The 20,758-nt window shown below is 39.0% G+C and overlaps 1 protein-coding gene and 1 pseudogene across 9 annotated transcripts in view; one reads left to right on the top strand and one right to left on the bottom strand.

Annotated features, from left to right (window-relative positions):
• Nucleotides 1-20,758, bottom strand: part of LRRC49 (leucine rich repeat containing 49) — a 196,527-nt gene that overhangs the window by 14,036 nt on the left and 161,733 nt on the right. For all 9 annotated transcript variants that reach the window (XM_066277953.1, XM_066277955.1, XM_066277954.1 and 6 more), the window contains 4 exons: nt 12,709-12,946; nt 9,450-9,635; nt 6,228-6,337; nt 1,447-1,600 (listed from right to left, as the gene is read on the bottom strand). In XM_066277953.1, coding sequence (XP_066134050.1) covers nt 1,447-1,600; nt 6,228-6,337; nt 9,450-9,635; nt 12,709-12,946 — 688 coding nt within the window. The remainder of the gene's footprint in view (nt 1-1,446; nt 1,601-6,227; nt 6,338-9,449; nt 9,636-12,708; nt 12,947-20,758) is intronic.
• Nucleotides 16,533-17,382, top strand: LOC136335182 (eukaryotic translation initiation factor 4E-like; annotated as a pseudogene).

The raw sequence follows: 20,758 nt of genomic DNA, 5'->3' as shown, positions 1-20,758 counted from the left end.
GAGGCTGTGGAGAAAAAGGAACCCTCATTCACTGTTGGTGGGAATGTAAAGTAGTACAACCACTATGGAAAAAAGTATGGTGGTTCCTCAAAAATTAAAAAATAGAACTACCTTATGACCCCTCAATCCCTCTACTGGGTATACACCCCCAAACCTCAAAAACACTGGTACTTAAAGACACATGCAGCCCCATGTTCATTGCAGTGTTGTTCACAGTGGCCAAGACATGGAAACAACAAAAAAAACCCTTCAATAGATGATTGGATAAAGATGTGGTACATATATACTATGGAATACTACTCAGCCAGAAGAAATGATGACATCGGATCATTTACAACAACATGGATGGACCTTGATAACATTATACTGAGTGAAATAAGTAAATCAGAAAAAACTAAGAACTATATGATTCCATATATAGGTGGGACATAAAAATGAGACTCAGAGACACGGACAAGGGTGTGGAGGTTACGGGGTGGGGGTGAGGAAGGAAAGGGAGGGAGTTGGGAGAGGGGAGAGGCACAATGAAAACCAGATAGAAGGTGACGGAAGACAATTTGACTTTGGGTGATGGGTATGCAACATAATCAAATGTCAGAATAACCTGGAGATGTTTTCTCTGAACCTATGTACCCTGATTGATTAATGTTACCCCATTAAAATTAATAAAAAAATAAAAAAACTACTTGCCTATTTCATTTCAAATTGTATATATCTATATATGATATATCTATAGCTATATCTAGTGCCTTGCATATATATAGATATATAAATGTGCTCAGTCAACGCTGTCTGGTCTCTTATTCTTTTGCCCTTTAGTCCCTCACTGTATAATCTAGCATTCTATTGTTAACTAGCTGAGTTGTCTCCCCAGCTTTTTCATGAGCTCTGCTAAGGCCGAAAGTGAATGCTCTTCTTCTCTGTAGCTGACGCAACACCCTAACTCTGTGTTCCCCCAAATAAACTTCTGAACACTTTGCCTAAGTAGTTATAGTGGAAGAACAGGTCAAAATTGGATAACATGATTAAGGAGTAGGAGCTTGAGAGAAGTGAGTTAAGACATCAAGGACTCAAGCAGAGAGAACAGAAGTGTGCCCCCTGCAGGTCCGCCATGGCTAGTTCAGTATGCACAGCAAGCAGTGTCCCTTCTCTTCATTCAGAGAAATGAGGATTCCAGGTCAGATTTTGGTCTAGATTTTTGCTACCAATTTTTTAAAGATTTTTTTCCCCTGCAGAAATAATGTTAGTAGAACAATGGGCTCTACTTCTTCCTAATGCCTGGTTCTGACTGTCCCCACCTTTGCATGTTAAGGATGGCTAACATTTCAGAACAACGCCAACGAGGTTGTCTTAACTGAGTAAGGGAGAAATGTTTTCCAGCCAAGTCCTGAGCCAGGTGGGATATATATCCAGGCATCAGATTCCAAAACGTAGTGGTAGCTGTACCTCTAGCTTTTCATTATAAAAGTCTCTCGTAGTGTAATTCAGCACAGCACGATTGGTGTTTTCTCCTATGAGTCTTTTGCTGTCATTATTTTCCTCACTGACAACCCCAGGCTTTTTCCCCTTGATTTCTTGCAGACACCTGAACTGCTTCTTCCTGTAGAAAGACAGTGAAGAGAGTCAGAGAGTTACTTGAAAGATCTATTCACATGTGTTCATTTTGTTGTTGTTGTTGTTGTTGATTTTAGAAGGGAACATATGCTCTTTGAAATATCTGTTTGATGAGTCTGAGTTTATTATTTACTTGAGCTCAGTTCAGTATCCCAGTCTTTCTACCAATTAAGCTATTCAACCCAAATTCTTGTTTCATAAGTCCCAGTCATCAATACAAACATGTCTCAAAGCATTTCTAAAGTGAAAAGAACCTCTACATTAAGAAAATCAATACAAAAATTAAGTAATCACAGAGTACAAAAAACCCCAATTATATATGTAGTCTTCATATTCCCTAAAACATGTTAGTTATCCTCTTAGAAATCACAAAAATAGTTCATGTTCCATCATGCAGCTCCGAAGTATTACTCACAGCTAGAAAATGGAAAGGGAAACTGCTTTACGTTCAGGCAAAAAACCAAAACAAACAGAACCAAAAAATTCCAACTGTTAGCATATCAGGGCAAGATCCGAGCAAGGGTAAATAATGATCGGAAGCCACAGTGATTACCAAGGGAACAGAAACAATGCTCAGAGTATCACTCATAGACCCAGAAGCCTAATCCAGAGGATGGCAACTCCTCCTCCATGAAACTGGCTTTCTGGTTTCTGCCACTCAGTGTGTCCATAAACAAAGAGATATTATTACTTTACTGTGAACTTAAGATTGGGAACAGAAAAGAAAAATATAGATTTGAAAATTTCTTCCTATTTTTTCCTTTTTATAATTTAAAAGTGTAACACAATCATTTTAGAAATTATAAGGAATACAAATTTTTAAAAGTATAAATAGATAAAAATCACTCATAAATCTATAGATCATAAATATATATAAATCCATAAAACTGTTTATATTTGACATACTTCTTTATTTATTTTTATTTTTTATTTTAGTGAGAGGAGGGAGGCAGAAACAGATTCTTACATGCCCCCTAACAGGGATCCACCCAGCAAGCCCACTAGGGGGCGATGCTCTGCCCATCTGGGCCCTTGCTCTGTTGCAACTGGAGCCATTCTAGTGCCTGAGGCAGAGGCCATGGAGCCATCCTTAGTGCCCGGGGCCAACTCACTCCAATTGAGCCATAGCTGCAGGAGGGGAGAAGAGGAGAAGAGGAGAAGAGAGAGAGAGAGAAAAGCGAGAGGCTGAGGGGTGGAGAAGCAGATGGGAGCCTCTCCTGTGTGCCCTGATCAGGAATCAAACCCGGGACATCCACACGCCGGGCCGATGCTCTACCACTGAGCCAACTGGCCAGGGCCAACTTACTTCTTTCTAGGTTTTTCTATACATTTTGGTAAAAAGTAAAGATAATACTAAACATCCAATGTTGTATACTGTTTTCACTTAATGTGATACAAAAAGCGTTTTTCATATTAAAAACTAGTACTTTTAATGAATATATAAAAATCAATTTTATGTAGATCACAATTTATCTAATAGACCCTTTTTATTGGATATTTAGGTAGTATAATACTCTTTTTTTTTTTCAGAGACAGAGAGAGTCAGAGTGGAATAATTAGGGACACACAGACAGGAACGGAGAGAGATGAGAAGCATCAATCATTAGTTTTTCATTGGGACACCTTAGTTGTGCATTGATTGCTTTCTCATATGTGCTTTGACTGCGGGTCTTCAGCAGACTGAGTAACCCCTTGCTCGGGCCAGTGACCTTGGGTCCAAGCTGGTGAGCCTTGCTCAAGCCAGATGAGCCTGTGCTCAAGCTGGCGACCTTGGGGTCTCGAACCTGGGACTCCCGCATCCCAGTCCAACACTCTATCCACTGCGCCACTGCCTGGTCAGGCAATACTCTCACTTTTATAAAGAAAAAAGTGAGTTATATAGGTCTTTATCAGCATTGATTTTATTTATTGATTTTTTTATTACAAGAGTAATGTGATATACATCTACATATAAAGTGATATACATTTTATATCACTTTTATTAGTCTCTTCAAATAATCAACTTTTCACTAATCGTTTTTTAAGTCATTATTTCTTTTCTTTAACTATTCAGAATTACTTTGCTGTTCTGTTATTTCTTTAGATACAATGTTTAGCCCATTCAATTTCAGACTTTACTCTTTCCTAACAGACCCACCTCAAGGCTACAAAATTTCCATTTACCACTTTGGCCACAGGATCCCACAAGTTCTGAAATGTCATATTTTTATTATATTTCAGTTCAAGGTAGTTTCAAATTTCCATTATAAAACTCCTTAACCTGTGGGTTTAGAAATGTTCCTTAATTTTCAAACATATGAACATTTTCCAATTAACATTTTGTAATTAAGTTAAAGTTTAATAGCATTTTGAACAGAGAACATGGGATAAGTTGACATTTGCTTTATGAATGGCATTTGGTCACTTTTTATAAATATTCCAGGTGTGCTTGAAAATAATGTACAGTCTGCAGTTGTTGTGGGCAACACTCTCTGAATGTCTACTGAGTCAAATTGTAAATCCTGTTGTTCAACTATTTCATCTTTTTTCTATTAGTTGTTCAGAGTACATGACAACTCCCCAGTGTAATGTGGACTTGCAGTATTGTTAACTTTTGGCTTAAAAGTTTTTGAGGCTATGCTAATGAGTGCATACAAATTAAATTATCATTTTGAAATGATCCTCTTTATATTTCGAGTATTGCTTTTAACCTTGTCTGTTTAGTCTTCCATGGCTATTCTGTTTTATCTTGGTTAGTCCTCATGTTGTTTATTTCCCCCACCCCACACTTTAGATAACCTTATGTTTCAGATGTGTCTCCCGTAATAACATCGAGTTGAACTTCTTTTTTTATTCAGTCTGATAATCTTTGGCTTTTAACCAGAACGTTAGTACATGTGCACCTTATCATGGAGGTGGGCTGGTTAAATTGATGGCCATAATTAATGGCTCCCTTGAATCCACGCCCTTTATAATGTGATTTTGCAGCTAGGAAAAGTCTACTTCCAAGTTCCTTACATTTTCTCTGTGACTTGCTTTGACCAACCGACTGGAAATAATGGTGTATCAGTTCAAGAGGCTTTGTATGTTTTTGCTCTCTCTTCAAACCTTGCCTCTGCCTAAAAGCAAACCCAGGCAGATATCTGGAGTAGGACAGGCCATGTGGAGCAGGGACAAGCTGTCCCAGCTGAGGGCCTTCCTAGGCCAGCATACTGCCAGCCAACCTCCAAACAAATGAGAGAGCCAGCCTAGATAGCAGAGCCGCCTGCCCAACCCATAGGTGGTAGGTGACTGCAGAACGAACAAAGTACCCATGGAAGCAGAAGAACCAAGCTGCTGACCTGGAGATGTGGGGTGGAGGAGGTGTTTGGTTTGAAGCCACCAACTTTTGCTACAAATATAAGTGCCAACATAGTAGCATTTAGGTTAAATCTGACATTTCCTTTATTTTCTATTTGACTCACATGTTCTACATTTGTTCTATTTTTCTTCTCCCCACCTTCCCACCCCTAGATTGGAAGCTTTATACGTTTTTTTTATTCTTTGGTTACCACAGAAGTTACAACATGCACTCTTAACTCACTGACATCTGAAGCTATTACTACATCTCTATTTACTCTTTCCTAAGATATACTACTGTGGTAGTGTATTTTATGTCTATATTTTTAAACCCCACAATATATTGTTACTGCTACTTTACAGAGTTAATGTTCACTTAGCTTTATCCTACAAATTTAACACTTCCTGTGCTCCCAGTCTTTCTTGCACCTCAGACCTATTATCTGGGACTCCTTTCCTTCTGCCTCAGTTACAAGTGCCATTGTTTCTCAGTGGAGGGGTACTGGTGGGAAATCTCTTGGGTCTTGTTTTCATTATTTTTTTAAAATGTCTATTTCATCTTCATTATTGAAGAACATTTTTGCTGTGTATGGTGTTCTAGGTTGGTAATTAGTTTCATTCCATATTTTTAATAATAGAGTCATTATCCCATCTTCTGCTTCTACCGCTTCTGTTGTGAAGTTATTGTTGATGTGGATTCCCTTGAAGATAAACTCTCTTTCCCTGGTTGTTTAAAAATATATACCTGGATCCACAACTTCTGGATCCAGAAATATGATAGAGATTACCAAACTATCTCCTTCTAGTTATACTCCTAGCACAGCACAGAAGATCTAGTTTCCTGAATACTGTTTGCAATCATCTCGTGCTCCAGTCACATTGAATGCTCTTCCCCTATACCTTCTCCCTGAAACTCTCTGCCAATTCCTGAGGACCTGGATAAAATGTTACCTGTGACACCTTCCCTAACTTTCTTCCATTCTTCCAAAACACTGTCAGTCTCTCCTCTGCTCCCATAGCCCTCTTATAGCATCTGAAACATTTTATTGTAATTGTTTATCTTTATCTTTAGCCAGTTAGCTTGTAAACCATACAAGAGTGAGGACTTTGTCTTATTCATCTTTATATCCCCAACACTTTGAATAGGGCCAACCACACACACACACACACACACACACACACACACACACACTGTTTGTGAGATGTATAAATGGCACCGTTAAGAGGTGTGTGGAATGTATTCCTTTTTCTAGTGCAACAGTAATTCCATAAAAACTCTAGAAATTAAAGGTTACCTGGCATTGCCTAGAATTGAAATCATGCGGTACTGGGGTAACTCGGAGGATGCGACATGTGCTAGGATTCCGAAGAGCCTTTCAGCCATTATCATATCATTCCGTGTCACCTGAAGAGATGCAATGGAGACGGGTCAAGATGGCAGTCTCTTTAGCTTAACAACTACCATTCCAAAGAAATGTCCAGATTAAGTATTTTCTTTTTAGTCCAGGGAAGTACATTCTCCTCGCTGTAAGCAGAGAGTTCTCACGGACATCTCTCTTTCTTCTGAGCTTAATTAGAATGAAGTTGTACAAACGTGGCTCATGGTGTTGGAGGATAACTAGAAGTCAGTTCACACTGACTTAGAAGTTATATTTCCTGAGAAGTATACTGAGGAACCTTAAATTCTTAATGAATTTTTCAGAAATCTTGTTGCTTCTCGGAGTAGAATGATGTGTGGGGGGGAACTCCCATGTGTCAATGAAATAGATTCATTTTCATAATGTTTCAAAGGCAAGACAAGGTGTTGTTCAGACTTTGCTCCTATAAGGACAATTTTGCTCCTGCCTAAAAGATGGAACATGGGGTTAGCAAGGATACTCCTGTTCACTCTGAAGCTATGTTGCCTTTCACACTGCAAGGAATAACTTGTCACAGGTACCCTCTGAGGGTTCATTCCTATGTTAAGCAAGAAAATGCTAAAAGCAGGACTTGGATTAATGTCTGGGCATATTTTCTTCAATGTGAAATAGGGTCTTTGCATTTTAAATACTATTAGTTTGTTTATATCATTCAGCAGTTCCCAGTCAGGGGCCCTTGTAGACTCTAGGGAACACTTGGAAATGTCTGGAGACATGTTTTGTTGTCATACTGGTAAAGGGGCATCTAGTGGGCAGAGACTAGGGATGCTGTTAAACATTCCAAAATACACAGGAAAGACCACACAACAAAGAATTATCTAGCCCAAAATGTCAACAGAGCTGAAGTTGAGAAGCCCTGGTATAGTGAAATTATGGATTTTTAAAAAGTAATTCTTAGCACTAGCTATAATATACTTCACAGGAATTTTCTGAAAATTAACCCATAATTCCCAAGCCTCTCATGAATCAGCTCAGACTGACTCGTTTCCTTCCTTTCCCTGGACCTTCCTTTCCCTTGACTTAACACACACAGTTAATGAGGCTGCTGCCCCCACAAATTCTTTCTTTGGCTGACAACTAAGCTGTGTGGTTTAAGGCAGTCACCTAGTGGCCAGTGTGGGCCACTACTCCACCTTTTCTTCTTGATGTTCATAATTCAATTCAGCTCGACCTCCTGCAACATCATCTCCTCTTACACAGGAGAAGCACAGACAGCGTGATACCTTATTCTAAATTGCTGCGCAGGGGTGGGGTGGGGGGGTGGTGGCTCTATTTTAGGTCTTTTATTAAAGAGTCAAATATCTCCAGCCTGGACATTTTTAGAATTTTAAATTAGAATAAATTATATTGGTTCTTTCTTATTCTTTTCTACTTTCTACAATTATAATATACAATTTTTTCCTGGGTCTATGGTAAATTATTTTACCTCTAGTGTGTCCCACATCTGGGTAAATACACGATTTAGGGTTAATCGGGACAACAGTCTGACTATTAATGAAGCAGAATTACCCACAGCCAAAGTCATTTACTTCCAGTCCAGAGTGGAACTGGAAGTGGCTTTGGAGACCTTTGGGACTAACATAAGAGTACACAAGACTGAACTCAATTCCTTAAGAATTAGCTGCAGAAATAAACACTCATCTGAAGGCTTGGATTTGCCCTCCTCCTCAGTAGACAGCTGGCACCATGTGGCACAGCCTATCCTGGGGGAGGAAAGTTTCCCAGGGCTCTCACACAGTGACCTGGAGGCCTCAGGGCCCTTGGCAGGATGCCAGGTCTGTGAAGCTCTGGCCCACATGGACTTACACTGTAGCAGCTCTAAGAAATACAGTTGCTGCTACCACCACGCCAGCACAGTTCGCTACAGTTCATCTGACAATAAGGAGTTCCTCTGAATTTTAAGGGATAACCACAATAATACTAACAGTGATTAAAGATTTTTTTCCCTTTGGAGGGTTACTTAAATTCACTTCTAGAATTCTGCAGTAGAGGAAGAAGGTATGCTTCTTTCCTTCCTGAATTATATTGGAAGAGAACATGGTCTTTGGCTAGCAGGGGGATGACCCCTGTGACTAGCTGAGCGGAATCGATCTGAAACACAAAGTTTATCCCTAACCAGGCCCGCTGCACAGTGCAGACACCAGGCAGCTCCACGGACTGCTGACAAAGGAGTCCAGACATTTTTTATGCTCATTTTATTCCTCTTTTCTCTCATATTTTTTCTTCTTTTACTTTCTTTGCTTGCTTATTCCTCCTTCTATCTCTTCTGGTTTTACTCACTCTTCTTTCCTGTGTACATTCTTCCTGCTCTCCAGCACTGCCCTCACTGGCTGACGTTGGATATCACATCCCCATCCCCTTCTGCATGCTGGGCAGGCTACACAACACTTTAAAAAATATAAAGATCACATTACCTATAGAAAGATCTTTTTTATTTTAAACTGTCATTATACCAACATTTTACTTCTCTGAATGCTTACAAACAACAGTAAAAGCATTTACTGCCATCACAACCTGGTTACTATTTTATTTTATTTTTTAATTTTTTTGGTATTTTTCTGAAGTGAGAAGCGGAGAGGCAGAGAGACTCCTGCAAACGTCCAATCGTGATCCACCTAGCAAGCCCACTAGGGGGCGATGCTCTGCCCATCTGGGGCGTTGCTCTGTTGCAACAGGAGTCATTCTAGCACCTAAACCATCCTCAGTGCCTGGGCCAACTTTGCTCCAATGGAGCCTTGGCTGCATGAGGGAAAGAGAGAGATGGAGAGAAAGGAGAGGGGGAGGGGTAGAGAAGCAGATGGGAAACTTCTCCTGTGTGCCCTGGTTGGGAATTGAACCCGGGACATCCACACACTGGGCTTAAGCTCTACCACTGAGCCAGCCAGCCAGGGCTTACTATTTTATTTTGTAAAATTGTCTAGTGCTTTAGAAGTTTTAGAACAAATAATGTTTAGCTTTTTGACACTTTTAACTGTGAAGATTTGAAAAAAAAATTTCTCAAAATTTCCAGCACAGTCACTTAAATTCCTGACCATCTCAGTGACTGTTTCTCTTAGAAAGGAATCCTTCCCTCTCACCGCACCACCACGTCCAGCTCACCTCCGTGCCATTGATCTTTTGCAGGCTGAAGTGGCTCAGCCGGAACAGGACGTAGTACTTCCAGAGTGTGAAGCTGACCACAGGGTTGCCCTGAGGGTCCACAGTCAGCTGGTCCACACGGTGCAGCTGCGCCAATGCATTAAATTGCTGCAGCATTGCAAGGTTGGTCTCCTTAAACTTGAGGTGCTGTGATAATGAAACACAAAACTGAATGTCAAGTTTAACCGTCTTAAAATGCTGACAGTGAGGCTTCACTCACTGATCATTCCCTAAATTGCTCTGTAAACTCTGGGCTGAGCTGATAGGTCTGCATCACATTAAGTCAACTGAACATACTAAACTTACAACCTTTAGTCCATCTAACTAACACATCATTGATGAAATCTTTTAATCCTTCCAATATTGAATTCAAAGTGACTTCCCTTCTGCAGAGGACATCACCCCATTTATTAATAAAGATTCTTGAAAATGATATAAATATTCAATAACTCATTACAACGATTTACATATTTTTTGCTGAAATAAAAACTATAAAGAAATTATTAAAAATAAAATTTTCAATCCTTTATCGAGGGACACTTTGGTTGTTTCCATGTCTTGGCCACTGTGAACAATGCTGCAATGAACATGGGACTGCATGTGTCTATACATACCAGTGTTTTTGAGTTTTTGGGTTAGATATCCAGTAGAGGAATTGCTGGGGAATATGGTAGTTATATTCTTAATTTTTTGAGGAACCACCATACTTTCTTCCATGATGGTTTTATTAAGTCTGCATTCCCACCAGCAGTGGATGAGGGTTCCTTTTTCTCCCCAGCCTCTTCAACACTCGTTATTATCTGTCTTGTTGATAATAGCTAATCTAACAGGTGTGAGGTGGTGTCTCAGGTAGTTTTGATTTGCATTTCTTGAATAGCAAGTGAAAACAAGCATCTTTTCATATATCTGTTGGCCATTTGTATGTCTTTTTGGGAGAAGTGTCTGTTCAGGTCCTCTCTCCATTTTTTAATTGGCTTGTTTGCCTGTTTGTTGTTGAGCTTTGTGAGTTCTTTATATATTTTGGATATCAACCCCTTACTGGAGCTGTTGTCTGAAAACATCTCCCATTTAGTTGGCTATTTGTTTTGTTGTCAGTTTCTTTTGCTGTGCAGAAGCTTTTTAGTTTGATATAGTCCTGTTCATTTATTGTTGCCTTCACTTCCCCTGCCTTTGGGGTCAAATTCATAAACTGTTCTCTGCAGTCAAGGTCCATGAGCTTAGTATCTATGTTTTCTTCTATGTAATTTATTGTTTTGGATCTTATATTTAGATCTTTGATCCATTTTGAATTAATTTTTGTGCAGGGGGACAAACTGTAGTCAAGTTTCATTCTTTTGAACATGGATTTCCAGTTTTCCCAGAACCATTTATTGAAGAGGCTTTCTTTTTGCCATTGTGTGTTTTTGGCTCCTCTGTCAAAGATGATTTGTACATATATATGTGGTTTTATTTCTGGGCTCTCAATTCTGTTCCATTGGTTTGTGTGTCTGTTTTTCTGCCAATACCAGGCTGTTTTGATTATCATAGCTTGTCTACGGCCATACCACCCTGAACGCGCCCGATCTTGTCTGATTATCATAGCTCTATGGTATAATTCGAAGTCAGGCCTCAATAGAGGATTGGATAAAGAAGATGTGGTACATATATACAATGGAATACTACTCAGCCATAGAAATAACAATATAGTAACATTTACGACAGCATAGATGGGCCTTGAGAACATTATATTGAGTGAAAAGAGTAAATCAGAAAAAGCTAAGAATTGTATAATTTCACACATAGGTGGGATATAAAACTGAGACTTATAGACATAAATAAAAGTGAAGTGGTTACCAGGGGGAAGGAAACGTAGAAGAAGGGGGAGGAGACTTGAGTGAATGGGGGGAGAGGATGAGGGGAAGGGTGTAAAGAGGGACAGATATAAGATGATGGAAAATGATTTGACTTGGGGTGATGGGTATACAAATAATCAACAGTTCAAATGCTATAGAAATGTTCACGTGAAACCTATGTACTCTCATTGATCAATGTCACCCTGTTAAATTTCTAAATAAAATTAAAATAATAAAATAAAAATAAAATTTTCGTAACTTTAAAAATACAGGCTCACCATGCTTCTGAGAGAACTAGTTAGCCATTATACCTGTATCTTGCTAATTACTATGTAGTCTAGTTAAACCAGCTAGTCACTAAAACTAAAATGCTAATATAAGTGTTCTGTCTGTAAAATTGGATGCTCTTTTCTAAACATACTGTCTCCATATCTATCTATCTTACTTAGGAAGAATGATGTGAGGAAAACACTATAAAAGGGCAAGTGAGGGCCTGGCTGGTTGGCTCAGCAGTGAGTGTTGACCCAGCGTGCGGAAGTTCCAGGTTTAATTCCTGGTCAGAGCACACAGGAGAAGTGACCACCTGCTTCTCCCCCTATCCCCTCCTCCTTCTTTCTCTATCTTCCCTTCCCATAGCCATGGCTCATTTGCTTCAAGCGAGTTGGCCTCGGGCACTGAGTATGACTCCATGGAGCCTCCGCCTCAGGAGCTAAAAATAGCTTGGTTGCCAGTACGGCCCCAGATGGGCAGAGCATCAGCCCCCAATGGGGGTTGCCAGGTGGATCCAAGTCGGGGCACATGCAAGAGTCTATCTTCCCTACTCTCACTTAAATTAACAAGGGCATGTGAGAGAAATCACTTTGGCTAACAGAGGAAAAACACAACAACTCAAGAAAGAACTTACTATAGAAATCACAGTTTCTGCAAATGCATACCAATAAATAATACAATAATACCATAACTGGAAAAGGATAACTCTCAAAGAAATTTTAATGTGCTACTAAAATTATTTTAAATGTTAGAGACTACTGTAAAAATTATATAAAAACGTTCATGTTCCATTAATACCAGGTACAATAAATTAATGTATAAACATGGTTAGAGGAGGTCCTGGTGAATGCTTTACAAAGTAGAAGCAAACAATTAAAAAAAATTATATAGGGCCTTTATATGCCATAAAAAATAATTTCTAAAGAGATAATTTCCCATAGTAACAGAAAGCTGCAAGGGCACTTAAGAATACTAATTTAAATTCCAGATGTAGAAAATCAACACAAAAGCTTAGTCTGTCTCCCTGCCAGATAGAAGCTGCACAGGAAGAGTTAAAAACAGATGTTTAGCTTAAACATACAAGTCATGTATGTAGATTACTAAAAGGAAATGTTTACCAGAGAATTAGGGAACTTCATCTTCAATTTGTGAAACACTTGGACAATTTCATCAAAATCTATGAAAGCGAAGAACACTGTTGTCACCATTCCTGCTGTTTGAATGCTCCAGTTCCGATCTAGAGACTCTAGGGCTCCTAAGCCATACAGGGAGAGCGTGTCCCCATCCACTTCGACAAGGTGTGTGTCGATGACAGACAAACCTGGCAGAGTGCTGGTGAGTGCCGAGCCCAGAGACCTGGAAAACCCAACATACAACTTTAAATGACAGTCTTATTATGCAAAGAAACAGAATATAAAGACCTGTTGGAAAAGGTATTTAAAATTCTATATTCACTTTTCATTTCTTTTATTTTTAAATTAAATTTTGTTTTTTTAAAGTGAATTTGTTGGGGTGATGTTGGTTAATAAATTGACATAGGTTTCAGATGTAACATTCCACAACACATCATCTGTACAGTGCACCATGCGCTCAACACCTCTAGTTAAGTCTGCTTTCGTCACCATTTATCCCCTTTACCCTCTCACACCTCCCTCACCCCCATCCCTCCTGTAATCACCACACTGCTGTATGTGTCTATGAGCTTTTGTTCATCTTTGCTTAATCACTTCACTTTTTTCACCCAGCCTCCAACCCCCTTTCCCTCTGACAGCTGTGGGTCTGTTCTCTGTATCTATGAGTCTGTTTCTATTTTGTTCAATTCAATAATTAAACCCAGCACGCTAAAGACTAATTCTCAATAGACCATCTGGAAGTTTTGCATCTCAGTCATATATTTTCATTCAAAAGAGGTACATGTGAATAAAAAAAATACCACCTTTAAACCAAAATTATTTATGTCAATGAAAGATAATTAGTATTCTATTTAGTTTTAGAACAATCCATTTAATATATTATGAGTATGTTTTCATATCAATACAATAGGTTTCCCTAAACTATAACATATTCCACTGTCCAGCTAAAAATACACACACACACATTTTACAAAACACTATTTCTATAGAAAAAACACATAAAATACAAAGAATATGTTTATAAAACACTTGGGAAGACATAAAATAACTCTTGGCAATAGTTAATCTCTCTGAAGTTGGGTTAGGGGGTAACTTTGACTATTTTTGAATACTTTAGTGTTATCTAAAATTTTGCATGTGCATACTAAAATTATAAGCAGTAAAATTAATGAAGATTTGTTCCCCCCATTTCAAAACAATAAATGGTGAAAAAAATCCACTACTTACTGTACATATATATATATACACATATACATATATATATTATACACACACACACAATCACATCACATACACTACACAAAATGATAGTTATTACTATTTCCATTGTAGGAGCTACATTTTCTGTAAAGACTACTTAAATGGTAGTCAGAAAAGAAAAGAAATTGCTCAGTCCAACTCAGATTTTCTGATGTTACTGGATCTCCAAACCGAAGCAATGCTTGGCTCTCAGCCCTGTGCTCTTATCTCGGCCCCTGTGCTCTCACATTTGCCCTCATGGATGTTAGTGCTTTGCTCTCCTTTGTGTTTCAGTGGCCTTCTGCACATTCCTCCCGGACATCACTTGTCCTGCTGCCTCACGATCACATGTTTACACTTCTGCTTCCTCAATCAGACAGTGAGTTCGAGACTAAAGACTATATTTTTTTCATCTTTGGGGGTTCTGGGACATAGTAATGAGCTTTCACAATGTATACTGAATAACTGCATTATTTTTTTGTTTTGTTTTTATTTATTCATTTTAGAAAGGAGAGAGAGAGGGGGAGAGAGAAAGAGAAGAAAGAGAGAGAGAAGGGGGGAGGAGCAGGAAGCATCAACTCCCCTATGTGCCTTGACCAGGCAAGCCCAGGGTTTTGAACCGGCGACCTCAGCATTTCCAGGTCGACACTTTATCCACTGCGCCACCACAGGTCAGGCCAATAACTGCATTATTAAATATTTTCAACATTTTTATAATGCTGATGTTGGGAGATGAAGCTGACAACTGTTACCCTGTCGGTTCATCAGGCTTTACCAGACTTAACATGATCTTATCTGAGAGCCACAAATTAATATGTAACACATTCGTCTACATCAATGGTATTCAACCTTACTCATCTCATGATACACATAAATTAATTACTAAAATTCTGCGGCACACCCAAAAATAAGTTTTTTTGGTCATAGTCTAATTTTGATTGATTCACACCAGACAGCTACAGTGTGTCTGTAAAGTCATGGTGCACTTTTGACCAGTCACAGGAAAGCAACAAAAGACGATAGAAATGTGAAATCTGCACCAAATAAAAGGAAAACTCTCCTAATTTCATACCTACTCAGTGCAGTTCGATGTGGGCTCATGCACAGATTTTTTAGGGCTCCTTAGGTAGCTATCCCGTATAGCCTCTACAGACTTGTCACTGACTGATGGCCTACCAGAACAGGGTTTCTCCACCAAACTGCCGGTTTCCTTCAACTGCTTATCCCACTGAGTAATGTCCTATGTGGTGGCGCTTCATTATAAACACTCCGATATTCACGTTCACTTTGGTCACGGATTCGAATTTAGCGAGCCACAGAACACAATGAACTTTCCTCTGTACCGTCCACATCTCGACTGGCATGGCCATGGGCTGCTCCGCTGTATACACGGAGTTACGTCATCATCTGCGCATGCACATATGCTGTCACATCATCCTACAGAAACTGGGAGGGTTTTCCTTGTATTGGGTGCAGATTTCACATTTCTATTGTCTTTTGTTTCTTTCCTGTGACTGGTCAAAAGTGCACCATGACTTTACGGACACACTGTATTATCGGATTGGCTGCTGTCATTTTTTTGTTTGACAATCTAAGAGAAAAGAGGTCCATATCCATGACTAAATAGGTACTTGCGTGTTTTAAATATTTTTGTGGCTCACCAGTTGAAAAATCACTGGACTTCAACAATAACAAAGTGGTAATGACATCGGTCAACTCTAAGTAAATATGCAACAAAAAAAGCTGGTTTTCTGCCAGACTAGTGCTTACAATGATTATCATATAAAATATTCAAATATTCAATGACTAGTAGTGCATGAATAATCTTAGATCCTAATTCCAGAAAGGTAAAGGCTGACAACAGAACACAAGAAAGATGAGAATTAAAGAGTTCGTATATGGTGCTTTATGTGATAGACTGTGCTGAGCTCTGTAGAGCAGATAATCATTTCCGAAGTCAGATAAAGGAGTTCCATTTCACTGCCACTCAAATAAAGAAGGCTTGGTGAAAAGAGCGCCCCTGCTCCTGTTAGACACTGCCCACCTTGCAATGCAACTGCTTCACTAAACACGGTGACCCTGGAGGGCTTGAACCTGGTCACATCCACTGTAGTGGGACCAGCATCAAGTACAGCTCTTGGCATGTATTGTGCTCAATATCTTTGAAGTGGATTAATAAAGTGGGACAATTACAAAGTTTTTTTTTTTTATGAGTATCTGTTGAATCTTATGAAGGATTCCTAACCATACGCTATGGCTGGAGCAAAGGTGCAGATCAGTGGGACAGGCACAGACAAGTTAGCATGAAGTATTTTCAGGTGAGGTAAAGACAAGTAATGAAGAAGTGAGGTCAGGACAGGAAGAAAAGGTTGCTAGCTGATGAGCCATGACACCCAGCAAAAGAACTTTGCTTTAATGTAAACATGATGGGGAATCTGAGCTATGAACCAAAAGCATGAATAAGTCCGCTGAGAAGTGGTATTGTTTTATACTGTATATTGGGAAGTAGTTTGCTCTTCTTTGTCCATATGATTAGAAGTGTAAGAATATAAACTACAGAGCAACCCAAGATGGCAATCCTGGAACTGGAAATCAGTCCTGCCTCTTGTCCCCCACCCACAGAAGAAAAGAACAGCATTTAACTGAAGGTTGCTAACCCAGAACACTGTATTAAACATTCTTTACAGAACAAATGGGCACTCTGTTTTTGTAAAATTGATCAAAGTTTGCTTGGTCTGTGGTGGCGCCATGGATAAAGTGTTGACCTGGAACACTGAGGTCGCTGGTTTGAAATCCTGGACTTGCCTGGTCAAGGCACATATGAAAAGCAATCAATGAACAACTCAAGTGAAGCAACTATGAATTGATACATCTTGCTGTACACCCCTCCCCTCTGTAAAATCAGTAAATAAAATCTTAGAAAAAAAGATCAAGCAAAACTTGGCAAGCAAACCTTTGGCTGATTTCTGAGTTCGATACTGTTGAAGACTGTTGGGCTCTGCACAACCATATCCGGTTGTCTAGTAACATAATGCCTGGCTGTGACCACTCACTTTTTAAGGATGGTATTGAGTCTGTGGGAAGATGAGAAAAGCACATGGGGAGGATGATGTCCAAGCACAGGGAACAAACAGCAGAGACAAAGTGACCTCAAGGGCTTTTGGCTGGAGACACTGCAGTGCCTTACAGAACCTTTTGATGGCTATGGTGCTGGTGTGTATGGAGCTGTTAATGTCAGAGCTAAAGGTGACAGGTGCCAATGTGGACTACTGAATGTGAAAACAGAGAAGCTGTTAGACATATAGGGAGGGTACACAAGGAAAGGTTAGGACTCCCTCCAAAGATAGTGACTGGCTATTAGTCCATGCAGACATAGCTACTAAGAACGGCCCCATCACTGAAGATAGGCTTATTGTTTAAGACACCTTCTGAATGTTCACATAGGAGTCTGTGTCAAGCAACTGAGACTTGGGAGCTAAACCAAAGCCTCTTCAGAAGCAGAGTGGACAGCATTTAAATTTGATATCCATCTAAATGTTGCTAAGATATAAGAGAAGCCTCATTAGCCTTTGTCTTGTACTTCTATGTTAGTTTTTAAGTTTTTTTTAGCTCGAGTGTCCAAATACCCCAATCAAAGAATTACAGTACACACTGCCCCCAGAATCCATAAATGTGTTCCTGGCTCACTCCATGTTAGCTTAGCAGAACCACCATTACAAACACATTTTACTCACCCACAATATTAAAAAAGAATTTGTATTTCTATACCTTACACATATTCCATGCCACACGGGAGCACGTTTTAGAGGAGTAAAGGGCACACAGAGATTTTCTTTGTTTCCTTTTATGGCACTGCCTTTGCTGTGCGTTCTTGCTGACCACCAGCTGCTAGATTTTAATTCATTTGTTTCCCCACTTGGTAACATTAGTGATTCTAATTTTTGTATTTCATTTGTTTTGCTTTTGTTTTTTTCCCTCATGTAACATTGGTGAAGGATCCAGGAATATGACAAAGGAGGAATAAACATTAATTTTGTGCATTCTTTGGTAACCCAGGTGTTTGTTTGTTTTAACTACAAAGCTTTGCTACAAATGTATGCATTTCATTCAAATCAGTGATCTATGTTTTTGTGATTTCCTAAATATAATTGTGGATTGTAAAAAATGTGACATCATTGCGTTCCTAATTAGAATTAGTATGTCTGTTTTTGTATCTTTATGCTATATTTCAACACTTAGGTTATTTTGCTTTGGTTAAAAAAATTGTGCAAGTAGAAAAGTAGTCCCATTTGTATTAGGACAGTGTACAAAACTATAAATAAAATGTGTACAGTGATTTATTGTGGATGGCTAGATCTGTCCTTTTATTTCCTTGTCTCTAGGAAGGTTTGTACTTCTTATCATAAGGCAGTCTTGACTGTGTCTTCTTTTGCAGAGCCTTCCACATGAACAGCCTACGTTTGGAGCACTATATGATGTTTATTACAGTTGTAAATAACTTGAATAGGTAGCATCATAACATGGAATTAAAGAAAGAATATTAATTACAAAATAAAATTTATTTTGTTTAAAGTTTTGTCAAGCAAACAATTGGAAAAATAAGTGGAATAATAAGCAAGCCTAGATTCAGCAAAAACAGTTATATAGTTACAAAATAAAGCAGAAGTAATTTCCAGTTTCTATAGTTCTGATACCAACATTCAGTAAAAACAAAAGCAAGCTTGCCGGGCTCTCAACAGGGATACCCTTCTCAATACTGCTCAGCAAACTTAGCAAGTTTGTCAACCGATGTTTCTAGGATTGTCTTTTCAGTTTTCTTTGTATTCTCGGTCATATGTCCACTTCTTTTTATTGATTATAAATGCATATTATTTTACTTGTTCATTCATTCATTTATTCATCATTTATTGAAAGCCCACTACATACACAGCACTCTATATATATATATACTAAGACTTGTGGTGCAGGATAATGAAACCATTTGTATTGATATATACAGGGCGCATTCTCTCTATATATACATTAAGACTTGTGGTGCAGGGTAAGGAAATCATCTGTATTAATAAGGACAGTCAATATGAAAATCTTATACTTTTTGGATATATCAAAATTTATCTTCACTTTTATTGGGCTGTGGTCCCAAAAATATAAATGCTCTAATACTCTGTAATTAATTTAATAGATTCATAGGATATAATTTTTCAACAGAAATGACCTCAACCTCACGAAATGAAAAGGTTAACTGGAGAACATACTATATGTCAAGTTCTGTGCAGCATTGGGGATGTCAGGATACATTCAGGCTTACTTGGCCTTACAGAGCTCCCAGTCTGGATGGAGGGTGGAAAGCAAAATAAGCATACACATTAACTCTAATACAAGATGCTTACTCTCAATAATGAATCTTTAAATAATATGTTTTGGGAATACAGAGGAAGGAAGGACTAATTCTTCTAGAGGGGAGAAGTCAGGTTTCAAAAGGAGGAAGCACTTGAATTCGTCCTTGAAAGATAAACAGTAGAATTACATTAGAAACAGAAGGAGGAAGCACACTTTAGGTAAGAAAAACAGAATACAGAAAGGCACAGAAGCCTAAGTGTGTACAACATATTCAGTTAAGAACAACGTCAATGTGGCTAGAACATGCACCATGTGGGAGAGGGTAGTGTCTAAAGATGAAGCTGAAAAATCAGATTTTATCCTGTAAGTGTGAGGAGCAGAAAATAGATTTTTAAATAAAAAAAAGCAACAGGACCATAGTCAACACAAGTTTTTAAGCATCTCCAATGTGCCACACATGGAGTTTGGTGCTAGTGCTGGGGATAGGATGAATGAGACATCTCTCTGGCTTCAGGGCCCACCTGAGACAGGTGGGCAATTCTGTGGCGGAACAGGAAGAAGAGGCTAGGCGGGGACAGAGACCAGCAGGAAGACCAGTGCACTAGTGTGAACAAGGCCACATGGCAGCATCATCGCCAAGAGGCCCTGGTGTGGGGGAAATGGTATTGGCAAGAAAATCAGGCAGACCATAGCTCAAAGATAAAGATGATTTTGGGGGCAAGTTGTTTAATTTCTTTGTAGTTTCAGTTTCCTGCTATGTAAAATGGAGATCCTAATATCTATTTTTTTCAAAGTTGTTATGAAGACTAGAAATAATATTCTAAACCAGGGGTCCCCAAACTACGGCCCGTGGGCCGCATGCGGCCCCCTGAGGCCATTTATCCGGCCCCCGCCGCACTTCCAGAAGAGGCACCTTTTTCATTGGTGGTCAGTGAGAGGAGCATAGTTCCCATTGAAATACTGGTCAGTTTGTTGATTTAAATTTACTTATTCTTTATTTTCAATATTGTATTTGTTCCCATTTTGGTTTTTTACTTTAAAATAGGATATGTGCAGTGTGCATAGGGATTTGTTCATAGTTTTTTTTATAGTCCGGCCCTCCAACGATCTGAGGGACAGTGAACTGGCTCCCTGTGTAAAAAGTTTGGGGACCCCTGTTCTAAACCATACCCCATGCCTTAGCTCAATGTATTTTAGTGACTATTAGTAATAAAAGATGAGAACATAAATTTATCATATATTTAAGAGAAAATAAAAGGACTTAGTGAGTGACTGCAGGGAATGAAGGAGAGGGAGGAATCAACGTGATTCAAATGTTCTAGAGCAGGTGGCTGGGTCACCTGGTCCAGTCTTCTGTCCCTGCCTAGTTTGGTTTATGCTCTAAGAAATGTATTCTTTTGGGCAGGATCTATGTTTCATCATTTGTTTTCTCATGGAGACTAATACATTTCCATGG

Source organism: Saccopteryx bilineata, chromosome 4, assembly GCF_036850765.1.
Source record: "Saccopteryx bilineata isolate mSacBil1 chromosome 4, mSacBil1_pri_phased_curated, whole genome shotgun sequence".
Classification (NCBI taxonomy): domain Eukaryota; kingdom Metazoa; phylum Chordata; class Mammalia; order Chiroptera; family Emballonuridae; genus Saccopteryx; species Saccopteryx bilineata.
The sequence above is the reverse complement of the archived record's forward strand: the minus strand, read 5'-3'. Positions and strand labels throughout refer to the sequence as shown.